Genomic DNA, 24,347 nt, shown 5'->3' with positions numbered 1-24,347 from the left:
GCAAAAAGAAGAGGAATTGGAAAACTACAACCGGGGAAGGAGGAAGAAAATACTGGCGATAGAGTATCAAACGGCGATCTTGGAACATAAACTGCTTCAATTACGTTGCTTGGAGGTGATCTAGCGCTTTGTGCATTCGGCCACATGTGGCGAAGAAAAGCTGTAATGACTACGATTATTTTACGGTGCATCAGCGCCGACGATGTGTTAATACGAATCAATCATATTTTTCTCTTGTTCAAGACTGAGTTTTCTCAAGTAATAGCATACTACTACTAGTGATTTGTTTTCTCTACCTGGAGCCCAAAAGCTAAAACTATTTATACAGAAGAGTAATGAGATGAGTACAGGCGATTGATATCGCGACGCCAGCCCTTTTTGTGTTGGTACATGGTTGTTTTGTTACAAAAGACCATCTCGTCAGTGCCTCGTGAGGCCTCGGTCGACTATTGCGGTCTCATGTGCTTGAGCTTTTGCTCCAAGGCGCGGACTGTAGACTTGGGCACGTGAAGACGGTGAGCGAGTACCAGCGCACCCGACAGCACAGCGAGACTGCCGGCCTGGTGGGCGGCGCCCAAAGGAATGGGCACCATGTAGATGAGCGTTGTGATGCCCAACGCAACCTGCATACAGACGAGATGTACTAGGCCAAGGGCACCCTTCTTGGCGTTGGTGGGCAGAGCAGCACCGACACGGCCGCGGCGAGAGTAGACAAAGAGGGAGAGAATGGCGCAGAAGGTGCTCACGGCGAGGATGCGGTGGTCCATCTGCACGGTGCTGGGGTTCTCGAGCATGTTGCGCCACCACAGATCCGACTTGTCGTCGCGGCGCGAGTAAAACTTGTCCCAGAGCTCAGAGGCCGGCGGCGTGAGGCCCACGCCCATCTTGGGGAACTCGTTGTAGATGAGACCGGCGTCGAGGCCGGCGACCAGAGCACCAGACATGGCGGTGACGAAGATGAGCGCGGTGACGCCGAGGACGGTGCGGCGAAAGTTGGCGAGGGTGGGGTTGCTGACGGCCTTGATGGCGTCGAGGGCGGCCTGCGGGTTGGCGGCCATGCGGCGCGCGCGCAGCACCGACAGACCCGACAGGAGCATCCAGGAGTAGCAGATGAAGGCGGTGCCGAGGTGCGCGGTCAGGCGGTACTGCGAGACGCGCGGGTGCGAGCCCTCGGCGAACAGGTCGTCCTTGAGGCCCGACTTGACCATCCACCAGCCAATGAAGCCCTGGAAGCCAATCAGGGACGAGATGCCGAGCAGGTTGACGGCCATCTTGGCGGAGACGCGGCGGCGGACGATGAAGTAGAGGGTCGGCAGGATAAAGCTCATGCCAATGACGCGGCCCCAGAGTCGGTGGCTCCATTCCATAAAGTAAATCTTTTTGAACTCGTCGACGGTCATGTGGGGGTTGAGAATCTTGTACTCGGGCGAGGCGCGGTACCGTTCGAATTCGGCTTCCCAGTCTTGCTGGGATCTCGGGGGCATCGATCCGGTCACAGGTTTCCACTCTGTAATGCTCAGGCTGGATTGAGGTCAGTCAAAACGAACAATGGTTGAATCTGAGCTTCGTTGACATACCCAGACTCTGTCAACCTGGTCAAGCCTCCCCAGACAACAATGCCAAAGACGCTGACGGCGCTACCAATGAGCCAGTAGCCGACAGCTCTGGAGGTGGTCTTGGGAAAGACGTATTTGGCCTGCGCAGAAGCCTTTGCGGCGGCTTCGGCGGCTTCGGCAGCCAATGTATTCACGGGCCCCGTGGCATTGGCGACGAAGAATCGTGACTGGGCGGCGTTGAGGATGCGCGACGAGGGCGCTGCTCGGGGGGTCTGCCGCAGGCATTGGTTGCAGACAAAGAACCTGGACGGGGCCTGGAAGGCTACCCGTCGAAAGGCAGGGAGAAATGCCGACATTGTCGCTTGCAGCGATGCAGACCAGCTGTTCCAAGTCGGCGATGGAAGAGACTGAATAGTGGCGTGATGCCCCGGGTGAGTCTACAGAAGGGCAAGCAGCCGCTAAAATAAGTCCCTGGCCTGTCGCGGAACTCGGACACTCTCGCCTGGCCGAACTCAAATACACGGCGCTGATAGGCCCCGACCTTGTCCGCCATTTCTGGGCGTCGCACCCCACCGGCAGCTCCCCTCACCGCCAAAATTTTCGGCGGCAGAAAAATGAATTTCGAGATGGCCTTTGCGCTGGAGTGATGTGGATTTATCAGGACTACGAACATAACTCATTTTGGGATCTGCACACACAACTACGATGCCTGGGCGTCAATCACACGGAAGGCCGCTTCTGGCGGCGGCCAAGACGAAAAATATAAAGAGATCCAAGTCGCGATCGCAAAAGAGTGCGCTGAACGCCTTCAACACGGCGTCCGAGCAGTACCCCACCAGAATAAAAAAGACACCGCGTGTCCGCGAACTGGACGCAGAGATTGAGCGAAAGCACGGCCGCGAAGACGACGAAGAAGATGACGAGGACGAGGAGGAAGAGCCCTCGAGAAAAAAGGCGAAGCGACCAGCTCGCGCCCAAAATGGCGATGCCGAATATGGCAGTGACAGCGAAGGCAACGAGTGGCAGCTCGGAGGCATGGCGGCAGACGACGAAGATTCCGAAATTGAGAGTGACGACGCTTTCGGCGACAGCGATAACGAGCAGTTTGAGGAGTACCAGTTTCGCGGCAGCAAGTCCAAGACAAAGGTGTGTAGAGCGTTCGCAGATGATTGTGTGCGCAAGCCTAACTGACGTATTTAGGATGACGACTCTGACGATGATTCCAACGACGACGAAGGGCAAACTCTTGGCGACGAGGCCATTGACCTGGCGACGGCACTGGACCAGTTTGAAGAAGACTTTGACGAGGAGGAAGAAGGTAGTCAGGGCGACTCTGAAGACGACTCTGAAGACGAGGATGGCTCTGACGAAGACGACGAAGACGACGACAGTGATGATGAGGATGGAGAAGAAGAAGCTGATCCGGAAAAGCTAAACGCGCTACAAGGTCTCATTTCTGGCTTTGGCGGAGAGGAAGACGCAGCCGCCGAGAAGCCCTCTTCGAAGCAAAAAATTAGCTTTGGCGACCTCGGCCTCTCGGGTCTTAATGATCCTTTAATGCGAAAGTCGGTCAAGCTCATGAATAAGGAAGAGAAGGAGAAGCGCCCGGGGGCCTCGAAGAAGCTGGACGTGCCGCTTTCCCGACGCGAGCAGGGTCGTCTAGACCGCAGCGCCGCTTACGAAACAACTAATAAAACTCTTGATCGCTGGGCAGAGACTGTCAAGGCAAACCGCCGCGCTGAGCACCTGGTGTTCCCTCTACCAGAGAACGCTGCGGATGCTGGTCTCGACCGCACAGAGATCCAGCCGCTGTCGGCTGCCAAACCCGCCAACGAGCTCGAATCAACCATCATGTCGATCATGGAGCAAAGCGGCATCAGCATGGAGAAGCCCGAGAAGGCCAAAAAGGTGGAATACGACGAAGAGGGCAACGAGCTGTCGAAGCGGGAAGCCCTTAACCGTCGACGTCTAGAGCGCGAGCTCAACTCGAGAGAAGCCAAGCGCGCCAAGCGCATCAAGAAGATCAAGAGCAAGGCCTTTCACCGCGTGCATCGCAGGGAGAGAGAGCGCGACGAGCTCGCTGCCAAGGAAGCCATGGAAGAGGCCGGAGAGATTGACTCGGAGGAGGAGCGCGAGGCGCAGGACCGCCGGCGCGCCCTCGAGCGCGTCGGCCAGCGCCACAAGGACAGCAAGTGGGCCAAGCTGGGCAACAAGACGAAGCGCGCCGTCTGGGACGACGACTTCCGGACCGGCCTGACCGAGATGGCGCGGCGAGACGAGGAGCTGCGCCGCCGCAAGGAGGGCAAGCGCGGGGGTGGTGGTGGTGCCGATGACGACTCGGACGCCACGAGCAGCTCGGGAAGCGACAGCGACGACGACGACGAGAAGCTGCGCCGGCAGCTGACGGAGCTGGAGCAGGACGATGGCGAGCCGCAGTCGAAGCTGATGGCGATGAAGTTTATGCAAAAGGCGGAGGCGGCGCGCAAGCAGGAAAACGACCAGCTCATCAAGGATATCCGCAAAGAGCTCGACGGCGACGAGGCGAGCGGCTCCGACGAAGAAGCGACTGGCGAGGTTGGCCGCAGGTCGTACGGTGACCCCAGCGCCAAGATGAAGCCCGTGGCCGTGGACCTGTCCAAGAAGCAGACGAAAAAGTCTCGTGCGCCGGCAGAAGACGAGGATGAGGACGACGTCATGATCACCACGTCCAACGGCGCTCGATCCGTAAACTCGGCCTGGGCCGCTCCCGCCGCAGAAACCGCCACGGCCACGACGGGCGCCTGGTCCAGGGGCGAGTCCCGCCGCAGCAAGTCCAAGAGCGCCTCGCGCGGCGAGGACCTGGACCTCAACGAGCACATTGTCGTCGCCGCCGGCAGCAAGCCGCCCAGGGCCTCCAAGTCCGCCACCTCTGCCGGCATCGCAAAGCGCAACCGCTCTTCCCCCACCAACGACGCCGACGAGTCCGACTCCGACGCCGAGCAGCACCTCCCCATGGCCGTCCGCGACCAGGCCCTCGTCGCGCGCGCCTTTGCCGGCGAGGACGTCGTCGGCGAGTTTGAGCGCGAAAAGGCCGACGTCGCCGCCGCCGACGACGACAAGGTCGTCGACGCGACGCTGCCCGGCTGGGGCGCGTGGGTCGGCGAGGGCGTCTCCAAGCGCGAGCTCAGGCGCAACGCGGGGCGCTTCCTGACAAAGGTGGAGGGCATCAAGCAAAAGGATCGCAAGGACGCCAAGCTGGCCAAGGTCATGATCAACGAGAAGCGCATCAAAAAGGTACGTCTTTTCCCCGCGGAGGAAGATTGAGGGGGTCAGGGAAAAGGAAAAGGAAAAGGGAAAAAACTTTGCTAATACTCGTGGTGGTGAATAGAACAACATGTACATGGCGTCGCAGCTGCCGCACCCGTTCGAGTCGAGGGAGCAGTACGAGAGGTCGCTGAGGCTGCCCGTCGGGCCCGAGTGGATGACCAAGGAGACGTTCCAAGCGAGCACCAAGCCGAGGGTGCTGATGAAGCAGGGCGTCATTGCGCCCATGTCGAAGCCGACGAGGTAATCGGGATGGTATGTATATGCACGGGTTTGCTGGTTGTTTCATTCCTCTTCCTTCGTTTTTCAATTCTGGTATATCGGGATGTTGTCTTGTTAGACGACACACTTTCCTCTTTAGGATACATCTAAGCAGCATTGCATCTGGACACTTGACAAGTATATAGATGATTGTACATTGCCAATGACACACGCGTCACATGGTACACGGGGTTGAATTTGTGAAATGATTAATTGCGCTGTGGTACCGACACGCCGAATAGTAACCCGATGCATCAATATGAAACAAGTACAAATGATAACAGTAAGAAAATGCCGTCAAGGCGGGAATGATAAAAACAAGCTAAATTAGCATACTCAAACTCCCATCAGTCATTGCTGATGACTCCCATAGTTTCGCATCTCCTAGGTTTTCCCCGTATTTTTGTTGCTTTTTCAATGTGTGGATTCCTTTTGGTACAGAGTAAATCATGAGTTGCCAAAGATGAAGCCCTTGGCAGTATCCATGGCATCGCCGGGAGTGGCGTAAAAAGCGACAGCAATAATGGTGTAGAGACCAATCAACATGGCGCCCTCGAGATAGTTGGACTTGCCATCCTGGACCGTGTACGTAACGACAAGAACCGAGACGGCAAACGAAACCGTTTGGACTATTCACAGGTTAGTAAAACATTAAATTTGTTAGTGTCTGTGGAGAGAGGACTTACAGGTCTCAAAGCGCAGCGTCATGTCCTTGTCCATGATCCAGCCAACAATAACCAGGAAGGGCGTAACACCAAGAGCAATCTGGATGCTAGAGCCAATGGCCACACCCATAGCGAGATCCATCTTGTTGCGAATGGCGACAACGACAGCCGTGACATGCTCGGCGGCGTTGCCGACAATGGGAAGCAGGATGAGACCGATAAAAGCCTTGCTCATGTTGGTGGAGGCGACAATGTCGTCGATGCTGCCCACGAGGTAATCGGCGCAGATGGCGACCAGCACCGTGACGACAATGAGGACACCGAGGGCGGCAACGGGGCCCATGACGGGCTCCTCCTCCTCCGCGGCGGCTTCGGTCTCGGGGGTCTGGGTGGTCTCGTCGTCGGCGGCAGGGGCGGCGGCAAGGGTGGGCGCAGCCTCGGGGTCAAAGAGGTTGCTATGGGTACGGAGCTGGAAGATGAGGTAGAGGACGTAAAGGATGAGTAGGATGACTGCAGTGCCGCGGGAGAAGACGAGGATAGACTCGCGCTTGGCGTTGGAGCCGTTTTGGTCCATGACGGCGTAGAGCTGGAATATTTGTTAGTACAGGGCTGGCGTCTTTCACAGCAAGCGTTTGACAGGAAGAGACGTACAGCGGCGGGGAGGACGAGCGAGGCAGAGGAGAGCGCCATGAGGGAGCAGGTAGTCTGGGCGACGGCGGCCGAGAAGACCTGCTCGCTGCCGTGGCCGTTGGTGCCGCGGTGAGCAAGACCGCCAAAGAGGAAGCACATGCCCATGACGAGCAGCAGGTTGGAGAGGATGGAGCCGAGCATAGACGACTGGACAACCTCAATCTGACCATCGCGAAGGGCTACAATGCTGACCTGTGGGAAGTGATTAGTACGAGGCAAACTGTCTCATCTCACTGATGCAGGGGAGAAGGGAAGTGCATACGATGAGCTCGACAGCGTTGCCAAAGGTGGCGTTGAGCAGGCCGCCGAGGGCGTCGCCGAGCTTGATGGAGATTTCCTCAGTTGCGAAGGACAGGACAGCGGCGAGCGGGATGATGGCGAAGAAGTTGATGGTGAATACGGCAGTGGCGCTCCATTCGAGTGCGCCGGCGATGATGCCTATGGGCACCATGACGAGGAGAAAGTTGACATAGTCTGGAGGCGGGGGGGATTAGTCTCTATCATCTTGCGGATTCTCGGGGGAATGAACAAACGCACTACTCAGAAGAGTCACCTTGGTGACGTGCCAGGTGTAGGCCGCGCTGCGCACGACGAGGTTGTCGTGCTCAGTGCCGGGCGTCCAGCGGGCATTGGTGAAGAAGTGCTTGAGGTTGGAGCCACTGGTCGGACGGCGGTGGCCCGTCGCGCCGCTGGCGGTGTTGTTGGAGCCCTCGCCGTTGAGCAGAGGGGTGCGTTCCGAGGAGCCGCGGTTGGCGGGTTTGGTGGGATCCATTTGATTGTATCTGGTCCAGCTGCTGTTTGTTTTGTTCGGGTGGCCTGAGAAGACAATTTTTTTGGTGTTTCTGCTAAGTGGGAAGGAAAGAGCCTGAGGTCCTGAGGTCGTGGTGTGAACTAGTTTAGTCTCGTGTTCGTCCCTGCTGTGCAAGTTTGGAAGAAAGCGACGTTTTTCTTCTCAGAAGAAATTTGCTCTGTAGCCTCGATTGGCTTGATGTAGAGAGGCGTAGAGAGAGAGCCGAGGGGAAATTGAGAATCCCTACAACGTTGAGAGTCAGCAAACATTTGAAGCTGCGTTTGTCGTCAATTTTTTTTTTCATGTGAGGAAGGACATACCGGCGACGATGTATCGAATAAAAGCCGAGACGAAAATTAATGACAATGATGCAGATGGGGAAATAGTGAAGAAATAAGTCAAGATGGGACAGAAAAGAGGGAAGAGAATTGAAACTTTAGCTTAGGCGCCCGTTTTTAGTTTTAGGCCCATGTGGTCGTGTCGGACGACGGATGCGATGGGTAGGTAGAGGAGGAGCAGGACACAAAGCAGAGAGACAGAAGCTAAGCTCGAGCTTGGTTACTGGTACTGGTACGTCTCGGATGGTTTGCCCAGCTCCTTGCCTTTGCCGGCCTAGCGCGATTCAGCACAGGTGGGCGAGAGGTGGTGTGGCGCATGCAGGCTCCGCTTCTTAAAGCTTGATCCGCTGCTGCTCCAAGTGCTCCTCCTGTATCCGTACGGGTGTAGGAGGTATGGACTCAGTAAAACCAGGCCCTGAGGCTCCTCCCTCGTCTGCCACAGTGACGTCTGTCGCAGCCTCGCCGGCAGCGGCGGAGAGGTGGCTCAAACTCTACCCATTGCACCAGCGCGTCAAGCCTTGAATAACAAAGCTGCTCGTTTGACAAGAAAGAAAAATGCAATCATAACTCCAGCTAGTCGCACGCACGCTCTTACTTCTTTCTTTTTCTTGATTGTCCCTTTGTCAACTAAAATTCTTTCCACAATGCCAAGAGCGCACATGCAGCCCTGCCCATGCCCTGGCTCCAGCCAGCTGTGGCGCGCCCAAGTCTGTTTCGGAGGGGCTCTTTTTGCTGTTCCAGATCGCTGGGAGGCCTCCTCCTCCTCCTCCTCCACCAGCCTCGTACCTTTCCTCTTTACTCCGTTGACGTGGTGCAAACAACCATTGACTCGTCGTCACTCATCCATCACCCAAGCCAAGAGTCTCAATCAGCAACGTGCACGCGCCGCATCATCGCACTCGTCGTCACTTTATTCTTCTGCTACACCCTCCCTCATTTCGCGTAGACGTCCCATCGCTTGTGCTGTGCAACGCTTGGCATTCCCCTTTCGCCTTCGTCGCTGTCTGCCTAGCTGTCTGCCTGCACCGACCTCAGCTTCCGCTGCGTGTCTGTAGATGCTGCCCTCCTGCGCTCTCTTGCACCACGACACACCGCATCGTCACCACATGGACAAGACCCTTGCCATCGTCACCGCTTTAGCTTGGGCACAGGCACCCTCGACTCGCAAGGGTAGCTAACTAGCTGTGGCCTGGCCTGTAGCTCCGATGCAGCTAATAAATAATAAATAAGACATGCACTGCCTCCCCCGCAATCGCCAGATCTAGCTCATTTAGGAAGCTCGCCTCACTTGCGCCAGATCTTGCATCAACAATCCGTTGCATCAGTAAAGATAATCAGTCTTGTGCTGTTCTAGGTCTATCTATCAATTACAACCCCGCCAGTATTAACGCATGTTTACAATCCATTCACGAGCCCGCACTATCCCACGTCTGCCGACTGCTCTTCGGAATCTGCCGAATCTCATCATAACCCGCCAAGAGCTGCGCACACGTTAGCATCGATTCACCATTCACTTCTTCCGGGTAATTTCCAACTTACCAGCAGAGTATGCCAGCAGCCACGTCAGCGAAGTGCCGCCGTCCAGCCATTTGCTGTCAAACCTCTTCCCGCTCAGCACCTCGTACGCCTCCTTGGGCGCAATTGTCGCATAGCTGCCAAGCAAAATAGACTTCCAGCTATTGTCGATACCATCCACCCGCCCATTGCTGAAGAATGCCTCCCACTCTTCCTTCACAAACTTGGATGTCCGCGCCACCGTAGTCACCGGCAGGATCGGGATCATGTGGATTCCTTGGATGGCTTCAATCTCATTGCCAAAGAACGTCGTGTGGTCGACCTTGTTCTCAAACAAGATGCCCGCCACCTTGTTTCCAATAAAATTGGCTGGCTGTATCGTGTTGTCGTTTTGATACAAAAAGTAGTTTTGCAAGCTTCGTGTCATAATGGCCAGCTGCAAGTTCGATCTGTTTCGATAATTAGCACTCGTTTCCGCATTCGTGATCAATCCTTGGACACTTACCGAGCTTCTAGAGGCCCATTTCCAGACACTTTCCCCCACATCTTCATACCATAGGCATGCATCATGTCCTCCGAAGTCGATTCTTGATTCTTGCCGTCCAGCGACGCGAAAAGGCCTGTTGCCCAGCTGTGCCCGTGGTACCAGTCAAACGATCGCCAAACCGGGAAAATCGTGTCCTTGGTGCTCGGGTTCGAAGTATCTCGCACCAGCATGTTGACGTAGTCCTTGTTCTGTGCAATCCACATCTTGTCCAGATGCCCAATCACTGCAGCTGTCAAGATGTGATAACCATAATGAAAGTGATGGTCGTTGTAATACGTATTGCCGTAGTCCTCCAGTGCTTGTCCAGTGGTGTAGGCTGCCGACGATACAACACCTCCCCAAGCAGTTTCATGCACCAGCGGATGCTTCTGCTTGTTGTCCGCGAACCGAGCAAAAGCCACTTTCAATTGCCCCAAGCCAGTCTGCGCAAGCTTCGTGTCTCCGAGCATGTCATTGATGACATAGAGCATGAATGCATATTTGGCTAATGCTTTACCGCTCCAGTACATCGAGTCAAGATCTGTCGCGGCAATCATGTCTTGCAGAATTTCCTTGGAAGCAGCGGCCTTGACGGTAGACTTGGCGCTGTTCGAGAGCTTGCTCACCGGGCCCTTGGTGGCATCGTAAGGTTCAAAACCAAGCTTTACAGGCATGGACGGCTCAACCATCTTCCACTTCGTACCTTGCACCAGTGTAGCTCTACCTTTGGTGGTTGAGATGAGTGAAATTCCTTTGCCTTGACGACCTGACGTGGCTTTGTCAAATGACTGAACATGATGAGGAAGAGCAAACATCAGAAGCTCGCCATCCGGATGACCACCCTTTTCGTAGTCGAACTCGTAGCTTCCGCTGGCACCGTTCACATTTCCAGACAAGTTCATTGTTATGGGGAAAATTCCTGCGCCTTGGTCCAGAAGTTTGCTCTCCTCGTCCGAGTCACTTGTCGTGGATTCCTTCACAACCTGGATGACGCCGTAGAAAGGTCTTGCCGACGAAGCCACTCCATTATTGAGCACTTGCAAGTCGAGGTCGTCCCCTTTGGTCTTGTAGCCATATACGCGCCACGTCGTGCCATCCTCCAAAACAAAGCTGTATCTTGTCACGTCTTTCTTGGACTTCTGTGTGGCTCGGGTTACGTTGCGGAAAAACACGCCGGATTGCACAAGTGGCGTCGCGCCGTTGTACTCGGCCGTAATGTACGCCATGCCCTGAACGAGGGGGAACGAAACAAGCGGCTCCGACGACATGTTCGAACTCAGATGAGCTCTGATTGAGGACGAGGTAATGCTGTCCAAAGTCAGTTTGGTTCCTTGGCCAAGCTCCCTTGCCGAAATAATCATTGACTGAATCCCGATAGGATTGATGTAGTAAGACGCCGGCACCTTAAACTTTGGCGGTCCAAACTGCCGTTGCTTCTCCTCGATGTGCGAGACAGCCATGCCATGGCTGCCGCTGACTCCAGTGCCGTCGACCCATGACACTGAATAGGGAAAGGTGTAGACTGGGTCTCTTTGGTTTCCTAAGAATAGGTTCGAGTAAAACTTGTTGGTCTGAAGCGGCTCCTTGGTCTGGATGCCGGTGCGAGGGACAGGATGATCAGGTCGAGACGAGAACTGAGGTGGAAGTGGTTTGGTGTCTATAGCAGCGGCAAAAATATTTGCCTGCGCCATGTCTGTAGAATTCCCATCTTCTGTGGTTGGGTTTGTGCCGCCTATTGGGTCTGTCGTGTTTAGACTTGTCGGGGTTGTGCTTGCCGGGTCCATACTTTGGGGGTTTGTTTTGGTTACGTTGCGGCCTGTTGAGGCAGGAAATGTCGCGCTTAGGCTTCTTGAGTTGGAGCCTAGCGGTTGAGATTGATTCCCACCAATGCTTTTCGGGTGGCTTGTACCTGTCGTGAGACTGGTCCCTGTCGCAGGACTTGTGCCTGTCACGGCACCTGTGCCAGCTGGATATGTCGAGTTTGCAATGGGGAAAGGTGCAACAATTGCCCCAGAGCTGAAATTGACCCTTGTCAGAACTGTCTCAGAGGGCTCAGCCGCCAGTGTAGTATCCGAAGATTCGGTCGCTCGAGTGGTTCCCGCAGTTGTCAGAGACCGAGTACTGGTAAATGTTGGTAGAGACGACCGGGTAGGAATAGATTCAGTGAGCAGAGGGCCCTTTGTTGGCTGTCCTGGCTCGCCAAGGTCTGTGTTCAAGATACCCGTAGTCTGGGGCTCAACGCTTGTGAGCTTCGGGAGTGAGAAGATGGTAGCGCTATCAGTTGTAATCGTTTCCACTTCGACAGTGTATTCCGTGTTATAGATGACTGTGGAGGGTTCCTCCCATACAGTGCGATAACTCGTACTAGAAAGGATGAGAGGATAGTTTTCCTTTTCCGTGAAAGCTGCATAAGTCGGGGCAGAGCAATCCGACACTGTAAGCTCAAGCACAGTGACGATCTCGGTGACGGTCTCGCAATCTTCTCTCGGTTCAAGCAGGAAATCGGTTGTTTTCGAGTCCTCTGCAAGACCCCGCTCGGAAGCTTCTCGTAGCTCCCTGAATCTGTTTTGTGGCGATGGGTGACTGCCCACGAGACCTGACGCTTCAACCAGTGTCAGTGCCTCGCAACACAGTAACAATTTAGATAGGTGCATGATTGCTCTTTCACGAGCAATAACGTTAAAGTACAACAGCAAAAGTTGTAAACGAGATCAAACTCGAAAATTGCAGCAAATTCCGTCGACTTGGCCATATATAACGAGCATCACCCGCCGGCATGCTGCGAGCCCCTCGTGGCAACCCATGAATAGATCTTCATTCCAGTCCGAGGCAGACTCGCATGTCTCACCACGGCGCTCGCCCGGCGGTCCCCCGGCTCACGCAACAAAGAGACGAAAGAATGCGGGCGACACATAATGACGAGGCACAATTAAAAAAAACCAACTCACGTCACTTGCGATCTTAATGGAGGTTGGGCCGCGGCGCAAGGGTCCAAAAACGGTCGCCCTGCAAAGAATGCGGTGGCGTTTCTTGCTCTTCGGTCCCGCGCCGAAGTGGCCCTTGGTTGCGATGGAAACCGAAGCGTTTTGGATATTTACGCCGCGGCAGAGCAGCACAGAGGGATAGGATTGGTCGTGGGTGGATTGAATTGTAGGTTTGCAGCTTTCCGAGTTGGATTACTGCGACGGTTGCCAAGAGGTTGCTAGCTCGGTATTTAGCGAGCTGTCGTTGCCGCGCCTTCCAAGTAAACAGACGTTACTTTTGCGCGGCCGCATTTCGCCCTGTACGTGTCTTTTTCTTTTTTTTCTTTTTTCGGCATGAACATGAGGCTAAAAAAGAACAATGCGGAAGAATGATGAGCATATACTATATAGTGCATATACTATATAGCGCACATAGTACGTGATACAAAATACCATGCAGATTAGAAGTCGTGTCAGCAACCATAATCTGGCATTGCCATCACCATGCAAGGGATTTTTCGAAATGGAATATTATCCAATTTCGGTTTCCATTCAATATATATTATCCAACGGGGTATCAGAATGCGCCAAGACCCAACAATTTCGCCCAGAGTACCACCATTCCAGTCAATAGCCATATGGCATAAATCACAAATTATAGCCCTAGAGCGTTGAACTTGCCCTTGGAGCTTGCCAGAACTTCGATGAATTCTTGGGCATCATTTCGTGACCTGCTGGGCCGCTCCTTTTTGTCCCCAGCAGCACCTTGCCTCTTCTGCGCCTCATACGCATTGCCCGTCTTGCGCGCCGAAGCGGCCTTGAACCGCTCTCTCTTGCGCTCGGCCTCGGCCTCGGATCGTTCCGCCTCCTTGCGGCACTTGCGAACCGTCTTCTCGGGCAGGGCCCACGGCTTCTCCAGCACGTCCCTCCCAAAGGCGCTCCTCTTGACCCAGAGCCTCATCTCCTCGGCCGTGCCGCGCAAGACAGTCATCCTTTCCACCTTGAGCTGCTTCGCGTCGCGAAACGTCGTCAGGGCACCCTTGACGTCTACGACGGAGCCGACATCGATGTGGTCGTACGGCGTGGCGGGTTGCCCGAACGGGCCGAGAGGAGCTGATGTGGTCGCGACATCCGAGGCTGGCGCCGGGGCGGTGAGGGATATCACGGCTTCGATGCAGGCGCCGCTGCTGTCGTCGATTGTAAATGCTCGGAAGGTGCCGAATTCGTCAATCGCGACAACGACGCCGACAATGCGGACCCATTTGATCGGGAGATTGCGGTGGAAATACAAACCTTCGCCTGCAGTAATTCGAGTCAGTGCCGAAAGACATGTTAGATGAGGCGCGCATACCCTCAAAGCCATCTCGTTGTTGCAGCGTGAACAGGTCCCTGGTCCGGAGGAAGCACCATGCATTTGCAGTCGGTGCCAGGTGGAAGCAGTACCGCGGGTAAAAGACCGCTTCTAGCGTGTCGCTCATGGCATGATTGCGCTATAGGTCAAGAATCCCAATTTGGCCAAGTTGCCATGCTGCATGCGCAGAATATTCGTGACCGTGACAAGGTTGCAAGGTAGATATTTTGTCATGAACGCGTTCACGCAGCGCCGTTGCTTAGCGATAAGCCAGACGGGCCCCACGTTGTGGCCACGACTGACACATACGATACGACAAGAGACGACAATATCAGTTCTGGCACAGAGTGATGAAAACAATTTTGCCAAATGTCTAACTAGCCAGTACGCCAAATATCCCTTGATTTCCAGATAATCCAAGTAATCCAACTCCATGCTAAAGCGAGGTTTTGTGATACAACTACTACCGGTCGGTTCGCTTAACTGCGACGCTTCTTAGAGCCATTCTTGAGCTTGGCGGCGGCGGCCTGAAAAGCTTCCTCAGAGGGCTCATCTTCTACTACTCTCTTCTTGCCCTTCTTTCCTCTGCTAGGGGCCGCATACTTGGCCTCCAGGTGGTCAAAAAAGTTCTCTGAGCGATCCTGCTGTCTCCGCTGGATCAGAGCCGCCAGGGCATCTTCCGAGCCGGCCTTGCCCTTCTTCTTGCTCTTCTTGTCGCCGAAAATTTGATCATGGACGCCCAGCTCCTTTGCGTAGTCCTCGGCCTCGGCAGCCTCGCTGCGTGCGCGCTTGAGACGGGCGGCCCGCTTCAGCTTAGGTTCCTTTGTGTAGGCTTTGAAGGCGGGCACGTCGTCCTTCTCGATCGCCTCGTCGATGATTACGCGGAAGCGCTCCTCATCGTCTACGACGCTGCTGAGGATGACGTGCTCAAAGAGGGCGTCCATGTCGCCCGCGCACTGCTCGTAGGCGACCAGCACATCGTCCTTTTCCTCATCGGAGCCCTTGTACTTTTCTGCAAACTTCTCAATCGCATCGGTCGATATGGCGTCCTTGAACTGCTCGCGGTAGAACTCGCTCCAATTAAAGCCTTCCGAGTCTACAATGGACTCGGCCGTGGAGCCGGTCGTGTCGTATCGCTTCCTACGGGCAGGGTCTGACAGCACAGCGTACGCAAATGCGACGGCCTGGAAGGTTTCGTGGGCCTTTGCGCGCTCGGAATCTGCGACCTTGTCTGTAGAGAAAAAAGCGTTGGTTAGTCATAACGTCGGCAGAGGCGGCCAACAAAACCGCATACCTGGATGGTGCTTCAGAGCAGCTTTGCGATAGGCTTTCTTGACGTCGTCAGCTGTCGCGGTGCGTTCTAGCGCGAGAACCTCATATGGGTCGATTGATGGTGGCTCGCCCTCGACACTGTCCTCGCGGTCTGACATTGTCGGTGCTGTGGAAGATGGTGGAGTTGCAGAAGACAGGTTCCGTCTTGTCAGGCTCGCCTGATGCAGCTCTTTACGCGTGCACGCGTCTTGAAGCTGGGCTGAGCCAGGACAGCTCTAGTGGGGCTCAGCTGCCGGCCCCACGTACAATGGGCTGTAGGTAGGTACTGTTCACGCGATGCTGAGCTTGCTTTGAGTTCAAGGAATACTTAAAAAAAAAAGAGCAGGTAATGTAAATGATCGGGTTTAAATCAATTCCGTTTTCCAGTTCAGGGTCTTCTTTCTTGCTTCTCGTCCTTTTATTTTCTGGAGCGGCGACCGGAACGGTTGTCACCGTTGGTTGCTTTCATTGACCGACATCAACTCAGCTCCCGGCGGGGCTGCACACAATACCCTAGAAGCTACAACCGCAGGACAGCATTTTCTTTTTGCGTCATACCAGGCACTCTTACTGCTGTGTTGCGACTCATAAACACTGATTCATCTATATGTACTCATTATGACGACGCTTCAAAAAGATGACCACGTTGCAGCCATGCGGCACGCGATGAGTCTCGCTACGAAATCCCCGCCAAGGCCAACGAATTTTCGAGTTGGCGCAGTGCTGGTTAGATTGGATGATTCATCTATAACCACCGACGGCTTCACCCTGGAATGCCCAGGAAATACCCATGCCGAAGAAAGCTGCTTCATAAAACTCGCCGAGCGAAACTCTACCTCCGAAGAACGTCTCGCGGAGACCATGAATACCCCCCACGCTCTCTACACCACCATGGAACCCTGCTTCAAGAGACTCAGCGGCAAGCTACCCTGCGTCGAGCGGGTGCTACGGCAAAAATCTTGGATCACCAAGGTATATGTGGGGGTAGAAGAACCGGAAACATTTGTTGGACAAAATACGGGCCGACGCGCACTGGAGGACGCCGGAATCGAGGTCACTCTAGTACCAGGCTTGGAGGCTGAGATTCTCCAAATTGCTACGGCCGGTCATCTAGCACCAGAAGCATGAGGAGACGGCCAGGAATGCTCTTTAAGAGGTCTGGCGTCGGAGAAACATCCTTCACACCACACCCGCATGGCATGATGGCTCTTGAGTTTGTGTTGAGCAGCAAACTGCGGACACCGATATTGATAAAAGAGCGCCAAGGAAGCGTATGCTGGCGAGATGATACCATGATTCATGTTAAATTATTATTTCCATAGGTCTGAGATCCGGCCATGACGGTACAACGGATTCATTTGCACCACCAAGTGCGCCTCATCTAAAGTTTTGACGAATGAAAAACAACATTTTGTGCAAGTTGACACCAGTACCTGTCGGAGCAGGAAAACCCAAATGCGCAACCGCACAAACTGCCGAAAAGCCTCACTACTTGCTGAGACAGTTATACAAAGCGTGTAACCTTGCGCAGCATTCCGGCATGATTGGCCAGCACTTGACCGGGGTGCTCCCTGCTTAACAAGCAGAATTATGAGATTTACTCAGACTTGTACTACACTTTTTGAGCAGGCCGTGTAAGCTCAAGTGATGCTTGCTCCGGAACCCCAGGGCGAGCCCATCTGTCGTTCTGCTCCAATGGTCTGGGGATCCTGCTGTCATATCACAGATTGATGTGTCACTTAGTACACATCAAGATGAAATGAAACAGCAGCTGCCGGAAAAAGGATCCAAAGCTCACAAAGTGCCAAAGCTTTGAATCTTTTGCTCGTATTAGGGCCGGGTGGAATGTTTGTCTAGTAGTTAACGGGCTGGCGAGCCAAGTGGGCATCGAATTACGACATCCGACGCAAACAGTACATAGTATAAACAACGACGTAAAACCAGGTTAATAATAAACTATAAACTGATATACGTTGCCTTGCCTGTTGGGTTGTTAAAAGCCGAGCCACAAACAGTATCACAATGACATGGCGCTAGGAAGCTTGCAGCTAGCATCACATCCGAGACATGTCCCTCTTACAAGCTCTAGGCCCCGGATGTTAGACAGAAAATTCACATGCTGTGTGAAGAAATTATATCATGCAGTGAATAGCCTCTGACCCGATACCATGTCGCTCAACGTGACGAAAGCATGCTCAAAAGCTCCTATACTACAACTTCGCGAGAGAAAAATAGGAGAGAAACGAAACGAAAAGCAAAGATACCCATAAATACACTAAGCCATGAAAGGGGACGAGGCACAAATGGCGGCTATGCTGCTTGCCGGATTGTCCAAGCAGGGCGCGCAAACGTTAGAAAGACAAGCTGGTAGACCGGGTCATCTAGGCCGTGGACGAACGGCCGAAGTAGCAGCACGCAATTTTTTCATTTTGCAATAAAAGCGAACGCTGTGAAAGACAAGCAGATTAAAGGCAAATCAGTGGCGTCATGAATACCCGAATTTGTGGTGCTTCTTCAACAACCCCAATCACATACCCAAATGCGCGCGCCAATAGAGTGCCTTAACTTGCCGCACGACGGCGCGCCTCTTCACCACTACACACTACACCACATATTTGGTGCGATACACTCCTGAGCGAGCTAACACCACTCGCTCTATCCTGCGTATCACGCACCGTTAAATCAGTCTCACGCTGGTACGGCTATTAGCCCCCAGGGCCCCCTTGTGTGTTTTGCTTTCCGACGCAGCTGCCGTTGGCCGGCTGCCCGACCGGTGGCCTTGTCCAAACGCCTTTTCGACCTAGTCGGTTTGCACGCCCCTAGCTGCGTGTGACCGTGACGATTGCCGGACGGCGTATATAACGGCAGCCGATCCTCCAACGGTCTTGGGCTTCTTTTTTGTCCCGTCAGATCTCAAGCAATTCAGCAGCCCTTGCGCAAGATCCATCACATCATCATATCAACAGGGGCTTTTCCTTTATCTCTTACCCCCTGCTCAAGTCAACCCTATCCACCGACCTCTTGATAGCCATGTCCGACAACCCTGGAAACCGAGGCGGCGGCGGCTCTCGTGGCGGCGGCCCCAGAGGCGGCGGCAATGATGGTGGCGGTCCTCGTGGCGGTGGCTATCGCGGACGCGGCAACCGTGGTGGTGGCATCAGAGGCGGCGGCAATGACGGCGGCCAGGACTCTGCACCTCGCCACAACCCTGATTCATCGCGTGGTGGTGGCCAAAGTGGCGGCGGCGGTCCTCGAGATAATACTGCTCTTCCCTATCGTGAAGCTCGAGGCGACAGCAGTGGAGGCCAAGGCCGCGGCGGCAATCGAGGACGCGGTGGTTATGATGGAGGGCGTGGCGGCAGTCGAGGTCGCGGTGGCTATGATGGAGAGCGTGGTGGCAGTCGAGGTCGCGGTGGCTATGATGGAGAGCGTGGTGGCAGTCGAGGCCGTGGCTATGGCCGAGGCGGCGATGGTGGCAATCGCGGTCGTGGCGAGGGTGGTCGTGGTAGAGGTCGTGGTCGGGGCAGGGATGAGACGACTGGCCGAGTCTTCAGGTGATTCTCGTCTTCTTTGTCCTACATTATTGATACTAATACAGCTACAGTGCCCCCGGCCAAACCCCTGAACCGGATGCTGCCATCAATGCACTTGAGAACCAGGTCGTCTTGGCGCAGTGGAAGGAGCTGGAAACGACTCTGAAGCAGAAGGGGCCCACCAAAAAGCTCTTTGGTGAAAATCTGCCTGCTCGGCCTGCTTTCGGAAACCAAGGCCAAAATATTAAGGTGTGGGCTAATTACTTTGGCGTGGCAGCCAAGCCTATCACGTTGTACAAATACGGGCTCAAAATCACCAAAGTCATCTCTGCAGAAGATAAGAAGGCGAAGGGCTTTAAAGAGCCGGAGATTCGTGGCAGAAGGCTGCAGCTTGTCATTGCGAAACTTCTCGAAGTGCTTCGGGATGGGCCGGAGCAGGCTATTCGCACGTCTGAGGACGAGATGAAGCTGGCCGAGCAGGCGCTGAAACAGGCACAGAAGACAGGCGACAAGAAAGCTATTGCTGAGGCCAAGGGGGAAGTCAAGGAGGCCAAGGAATATGCTGCACTGCTCAAGAAGGAGTCCGAGGCAGCGAAGAGGGACAACAAACTTGTCATCAGCGAATTCAAGAGCCAGATCGTGTCCTTGAAGGAGCTGCACCTGAGCCATAACCCTGTCCGTGTGGAGTTGCTCGAAGATGCCTTGGAAGACGGAGCCGACCCTCGCCGGGACGAGTTCGATGTTGAGCTCTTGCAAGCAATGCCTGTGAACTTGTCCGAAGTCCTCAACCACGTGGCCTCAATGACCCTGCCCAAGGATGACAACGTGTTCCCCCGCCACCCGGAAGAAGTGGATGTGCTCAACATGATCCTCGGCTTTCGCCCACGATCCAACATTGACGGCGTCAGCGTTGTTGGGTCGTCAAGGTTCTTTCCACTCGGCAGTGAGGCGAAAAGCCAAGCACTTACAGTGGACTGGCGTCCTCTTATTGCTGCTAGAGGGTTCTTCCAATCTACTCGTCTGGCGACGGGCAGGCTCCTCCTCAACACGCAGGTAACGCATGGCGTTTTCAGGCTCTCTGGACGGGCTACGGAGATCTTTGAAACGCTGAGTATCAAACCTTTCCAAAACAACGCTCAAAACTACAGGCACCTGAAAACGGTGAAAGCATTTTCCAAGTGCTTGAGCAAGGTGCGGGCTCTAGTCACATTTAAGACTGCAAGCGGCCGTGAAGTAAAGCGTGTGAAGACCATCGAGGGCCTAGTATTTGCATCCGAAATGTCCAGGAAGCGAAGCAACAGGGGCAGAAACGCTGATCGATTCACCTCTGGCTGGGAGCTCTGCGGTCCGGCACACGTCGAGTTCTGGAAAGCGGACGAGAACAGGCATGTGACAGTCAAGGAGCATTTCGAATCAAAGTACAATCTACCGCTGCAGAACTATCCGCTCTTCAATTTTGGCAGGGGCGATAACACCTCTTACTTTCCCGCTGAAGTCGTTGAGATCCTCCCAGGACAAGCAGCGAAATTGAAACTGACAGGAAAAGAGACCACTGAGATGCTTGATTTTGCCTGTCGATCACCATTTTCTAACGCCGAAACTCTCGTCAATGAGAGTCGCCAGCGGTTGGGCCATGATGATCCTCTACTTCAGCAACTTGGGGTATCTGTTTCTAAAAGCCTCCTTGCTGTGCATGCTCGGATCCTTGCCCAACCAGCGGTTTGCTACCAAGGCGGCCCTGTCAAGGTCGAATATGGAAGCTGGAACATGAATAAGGTTCGCGTTTCCAAACCCGGCCGAAAGATTGAGAAGTGGGCGTATGTGAATTTTACGCCCATCCACTCAACAAAAGTCGATGCCATGATCGATGCCTGGCAGAGCATGGGCATTCTAATAAACGGTTCGGCAACTTATCACAAGGATCTCGGTCAGCGTCGTGACCCGGTTCATGAAATGGATGGAATCTTCAAAGAATGTCAGGACAAAGGCGTGCAACTCATCATTTTCATTTTGTTCACGAAGGACTCTGGAGGATTATATAACCGCATCAAGACTCTTGGCGATTGCATCTACGGCATTCATACCAGCTGTATTGTCTCGAAACAAGTTGACCCCCCACCCCGTGAGGGGAAGCCGGGCGGTGCGCAACCCGGCACATTGGCGAACATCGGAATTAAGGTCAATCTCAAATTTGGGGGTGTGAACCACAAGCTTTCCAACAACATTGATATCTTGAAGGGAGGAAAAACTATGTTTGTGGGCTACGATGTCACGCATCCTACCAATATGGACATTCCCAAGAATGGCAACGGACCCCCAAGCTTGGTTGGCTTAGTTTCAAGCGTTGATAACGAGCTTGGGCAATGGCCGTCCGTCACTTGGGAGCAGGCGTCAAAACAAGAGATTCTCGGCGATGTGTTGGAAGGTCATTTTGCGAGTCGCATTGGTCTCTGGCAAAAGAACAACAAAGGCAAGACCCTCGAGAATATTGTCATTTATCGCGATGGAGTGTCGGAAAGCCAGTTCTCGACAGTTCTCAAAGACGAGCTGCCGTTGATTCGAAAGGCGTGCGAGAAGAAGTTGCCCAAAAACCCGCCGAACCTCACCGTCATCGTCTCCGTCAAGCGCCACCAGACTCGCTTCTACCCTGCCGACGGCAACAAGGTCAGATCCGGCAATGTGCTGAACGGCACCGTTGTCGACCGAGGCGTGACCCAAGCCCGCTACTGGGACTTCTATCTCACGGCTCACGACGCCCTCAAGGGAACGGCGCGCCCGGCGCACTATACCGTGTTACTGGATGAGATTTTCCGCCCGAGATACCACCAAGAGGCTGCCAATGCGCTGGAGAAGGTAACTCATGAGCTCTGCTATCTGTTTGGCAGAGCCACCAAGGCTGTTAGCATCTGTCCGCCTGCATACTATGCCGACTTGGTTTGCGAGCGAGCTCGCGCCCACCGACCCGAGTACGCCGGCCCCGATGATGCGAGCGAACTGTCTGGTTCCAGTTTCACCGGACCTGCCAGGTCGCGCGAAATTCACGAGAATCTCAGAGATAGCATGTTTTACATTTAGCGCATGCGAGCGTGAGCGCGTCTCTCATCATTTGGACTTTGATTTGTTGATTGATTTACAGAAAGTATAGCATCTGTCATTTACGCATAAACAAGATTGGAAATGGAAAGAGTATTTGTGGTCATGTATGACGCTTTGGTACTTTAGTCATGTGGACAGTCACGTTGTATAGTGTTATTTTGGTCTCTGGACTACCAAGAATGTTGTGTGAGCCAAGAGCTCGAGGCCTTTAATCGCGCCCCAAGACGTGGAATTCTATGTCTATATACAACCAGAAATATGTACCGCAAGCTGCGCCCTGCAAAGTCGACACTCACATCTTGGGCTTGAGGACCTTGGCCATTGCGTCGACGGTCTCCTGCCGAATCTGCGACTTTTCCGTAAGCGGCTTCTTCGTCCACGCCTCGTACGCGCGCTCCTCTGCCCACCAGCGCTTCACAGTGTCTGCGGCACTGTCCGCCGCGGCCTTGGCGACGAACGCGGGCGCCTCGAGGGGGATGAGGTGGCCCCAGTCCTCGCCGACGACCTGCGCGACGCGTCCCGCCGCGACGCCGCCGTTGCCACCGACGCCGGTGCCCGTCGCACTCACCTTTTCCTCGCGCATCGCCGGCAGCGACATGTAGCTGGTGCCGCCAAAGACCCAGAGCACCCAGGGGCGCAGCTGCGGCAGCTCCTGGAACACGCCGCCGGGCTCGGGGCGGTAGATGGGCGCCATGACGCCGTTGGCGAGGTCCATGTCGGGCACGAGGTCGCGGTCCGCGACGCCCTTGCCGTCGGCGGCGAGGGCGTGGTGGCTCGGGCGCGCAAAGGTAAAGACCTCCTGGTGCTTGGTGGTGGCGAGGGTGACCTCGGGCGCGGCGGGGTCGCGCTGCGTCAGGCCGTGCGCCACCCACCGGTCAAAGACGCGCGGGTCCCAGCTCTGGTAGAACGGGCTCTTCCTGAAGGCGGCGGCGGCGGCGTCGCGGCTCGGCCAGACGTCGCGGCGCTTGGCGCTCATGGCCGGGGGCTGCATGTAGAACCTGACGCCGTCCGGGTGGCTCAGGCTGATGACGGGGTCCACGAGCACGAGGGAGCTGAAGAGGCGTGGGTGGAACAGCGAGAGCTTGGTGATGGCGCAGGCGCCGAAGGAGTGGCCGATGCCGATGAGAGGGCGCGGCATGCGGAAGTGGTTGATCATCTGGAGCATATCCCTGGTGTAGTCGAACCAGCAAGCTGTTTTCGTGTCGTATTAGCCCTGGCCACTTGTGTTTTACAGACGGTGCATCAAGAACTCAAACTCACGGTCATCGCCAAGCTTATCTTGGTTCAGAATACCGCTCTGGCCCTGCCAAGCACAGTCGGCTATCCAGATCGAGCCAACCCGGACGCTTTTGGCGGTCAGATTCTTCACCAACTCTTCCCACAGCGGTTCATATAGTTCCTGCTCATTTTCTCAGTCAATCGACTGCAAAATTGCGGGATGTGCGCATCGGTGTTGTTTGGGATTGAAAGGAATTGGCCGTACCTTGGGGAAGCCATTGGCGTGCGCGCCGATTATGGTCAGATCACCTTTCTGCGGTGCGCCGTTGCCTTTGGGTGTGTACTGCTTCACGTGGATGACCAGCGTCTCTTCCTGCGAATTGGCCTTGGCACGCGCGTACTCGCGCGTATGCTCGCCGGGGATGACGTGCTCCTTGATGTCAAAGACTGATGAGGCCATGATGCCGGTGTGGTCAAGGAGGGCGAGTCGGCGAAATCCTGGCCGTTCTGTAATCCGAACTTGGGGTAGCGCGGCGCGTGCGCGGAACTTTGATTTTGCGGTTTACAGAGACTGGCTGGTACGAGACGGGGGCAGCGGAGAAGACCGATGAGCGATACCTGGGTAACACAGAAACAAAGAAGTGTTTGCTTCGAGGGCTTGTATGTCTTGGCGGGCAAAAGAGCTGTTGAATATGAAAAGCGATGGTTACAGCAGGCTGTCAGCCAGGGCGGCTAGTTAGCCTCGGCTACTAGCCTGGGCGCAGGTGGTGGAGAAGTTCCCCGGAATGCTTTGCTCCAGGCGGCCTAGCTCATCCGTTTTGCGTCAGTAAGATACTGCTCGGAGTAATTATACGACGCAGTGGCGTAGAAGTTGATAAGCGTGCTCGCCCTTGCCCGCCAGCATCCACGGCGGTAGCCTGATTTTGCAGTGATTTGCCACGCTGCAGACAACCGGAGAAATGTTCTGGATTCCCGCCAGCCTAGCGAGTTGAAGAGTTGAAGCATTGTCGATCGCCTCGATCGACAGGCTGCGGCAATTTTAGCGGGCACTGTAATTTAGCTGTGATGCTGCCTCTGCACGGATTGAGTGTTGCAGAGACGTGCTCATGCAGGCGACATGCGCTCGGTGCCAGTGCATTGCCTTGTTCCCAAGATGTGCAATTTGCTAAATCTCCAAGACACCGATTTGCTGGTGCGAAGCAGATTCCCGTCAGCGCCCTCTGTGGAAGTT

General features: G+C 54.8%; 9 protein-coding genes across 9 annotated transcripts; 2 read left to right on the top strand and 7 right to left on the bottom strand.

The window, feature by feature from the left end:
* Positions 1 to 446: 446 nt before the first annotated feature.
* Positions 447 to 1,912, bottom strand: LMH87_010927 (uncharacterized protein; the record flags this gene model as incomplete). Its single annotated transcript, XM_056199983.1, has 2 exons — positions 447 to 1,521; positions 1,578 to 1,912. 2 exons carry the CDS (start codon positions 1,910 to 1,912, stop codon positions 447 to 449), a joined length of 1,410 nt encoding a protein of 469 aa, XP_056051878.1.
* Positions 1,913 to 2,261: 349 nt separating this feature from the next.
* Positions 2,262 to 5,106, top strand: LMH87_010926 (uncharacterized protein; the record flags this gene model as incomplete). The annotated part of the gene is made up of 3 exons (XM_056199982.1): positions 2,262 to 2,702; positions 2,757 to 4,829; positions 4,924 to 5,106. The coding sequence occupies 3 exons, from the start codon at positions 2,262 to 2,264 to the stop codon at positions 5,104 to 5,106; spliced, it is 2,697 nt and encodes an 898-aa protein (XP_056051877.1).
* A 461-nt stretch (positions 5,107 to 5,567) lies between these two features.
* On the bottom strand, positions 5,568 to 7,247 carry LMH87_010925 (uncharacterized protein; the record flags this gene model as incomplete). Its single annotated transcript, XM_056199981.1, has 5 exons — positions 5,568 to 5,749; positions 5,807 to 6,371; positions 6,437 to 6,667; positions 6,738 to 6,949; positions 7,013 to 7,247. The coding sequence occupies 5 exons, from the start codon at positions 7,245 to 7,247 to the stop codon at positions 5,568 to 5,570; spliced, it is 1,425 nt and encodes a 474-aa protein (XP_056051876.1).
* A 124-nt stretch (positions 7,248 to 7,371) lies between these two features.
* LMH87_010924 (uncharacterized protein) lies at positions 7,372 to 8,102 on the bottom strand (the record flags this gene model as incomplete). The annotated part of the gene is made up of 3 exons (XM_056199980.1): positions 7,372 to 7,508; positions 7,586 to 7,705; positions 8,099 to 8,102. The coding sequence occupies 3 exons, from the start codon at positions 8,100 to 8,102 to the stop codon at positions 7,372 to 7,374; spliced, it is 261 nt and encodes an 86-aa protein (XP_056051875.1).
* Positions 8,103 to 9,067: 965 nt separating this feature from the next.
* Positions 9,068 to 11,428, bottom strand: LMH87_010923 (uncharacterized protein; the record flags this gene model as incomplete). The annotated part of the gene is made up of 3 exons (XM_056199979.1): positions 9,068 to 9,084; positions 9,143 to 9,567; positions 9,624 to 11,428. 3 exons carry the CDS (start codon positions 11,426 to 11,428, stop codon positions 9,068 to 9,070), a joined length of 2,247 nt encoding a protein of 748 aa, XP_056051874.1.
* Positions 11,429 to 13,262: 1,834 nt separating this feature from the next.
* Positions 13,263 to 14,085, bottom strand: LMH87_010922 (uncharacterized protein; the record flags this gene model as incomplete). Its single annotated transcript, XM_056199978.1, has 2 exons — positions 13,263 to 13,906; positions 13,959 to 14,085. 2 exons carry the CDS (start codon positions 14,083 to 14,085, stop codon positions 13,263 to 13,265), a joined length of 771 nt encoding a protein of 256 aa, XP_056051873.1.
* A 352-nt stretch (positions 14,086 to 14,437) lies between these two features.
* Positions 14,438 to 15,388, bottom strand: LMH87_010921 (uncharacterized protein; the record flags this gene model as incomplete). Its single annotated transcript, XM_056199977.1, has 2 exons — positions 14,438 to 15,189; positions 15,253 to 15,388. The coding sequence occupies 2 exons, from the start codon at positions 15,386 to 15,388 to the stop codon at positions 14,438 to 14,440; spliced, it is 888 nt and encodes a 295-aa protein (XP_056051872.1).
* Positions 15,389 to 18,299: 2,911 nt separating this feature from the next.
* Positions 18,300 to 21,877, top strand: LMH87_010920 (uncharacterized protein; the record flags this gene model as incomplete). Its single annotated transcript, XM_056199976.1, has 2 exons — positions 18,300 to 18,823; positions 18,874 to 21,877. 2 exons carry the CDS (start codon positions 18,300 to 18,302, stop codon positions 21,875 to 21,877), a joined length of 3,528 nt encoding a protein of 1,175 aa, XP_056051871.1.
* A 313-nt stretch (positions 21,878 to 22,190) lies between these two features.
* On the bottom strand, positions 22,191 to 23,576 carry LMH87_010919 (uncharacterized protein; the record flags this gene model as incomplete). The annotated part of the gene is made up of 3 exons (XM_056199974.1): positions 22,191 to 23,089; positions 23,159 to 23,297; positions 23,382 to 23,576. 3 exons carry the CDS (start codon positions 23,574 to 23,576, stop codon positions 22,191 to 22,193), a joined length of 1,233 nt encoding a protein of 410 aa, XP_056051870.1.
* Between the last annotated feature and the right edge of the window lie 771 nt (positions 23,577 to 24,347).

Source organism: Akanthomyces muscarius, chromosome 4, assembly GCF_028009165.1.
Source record: "Akanthomyces muscarius strain Ve6 chromosome 4, whole genome shotgun sequence".
In the NCBI taxonomy this organism is placed as follows: Eukaryota; Fungi; Ascomycota; class Sordariomycetes; order Hypocreales; family Cordycipitaceae; genus Akanthomyces; species Akanthomyces muscarius.
Note: the sequence above shows the minus strand (reverse complement) of the source record. Positions and strands in the feature narration are given on the sequence as shown.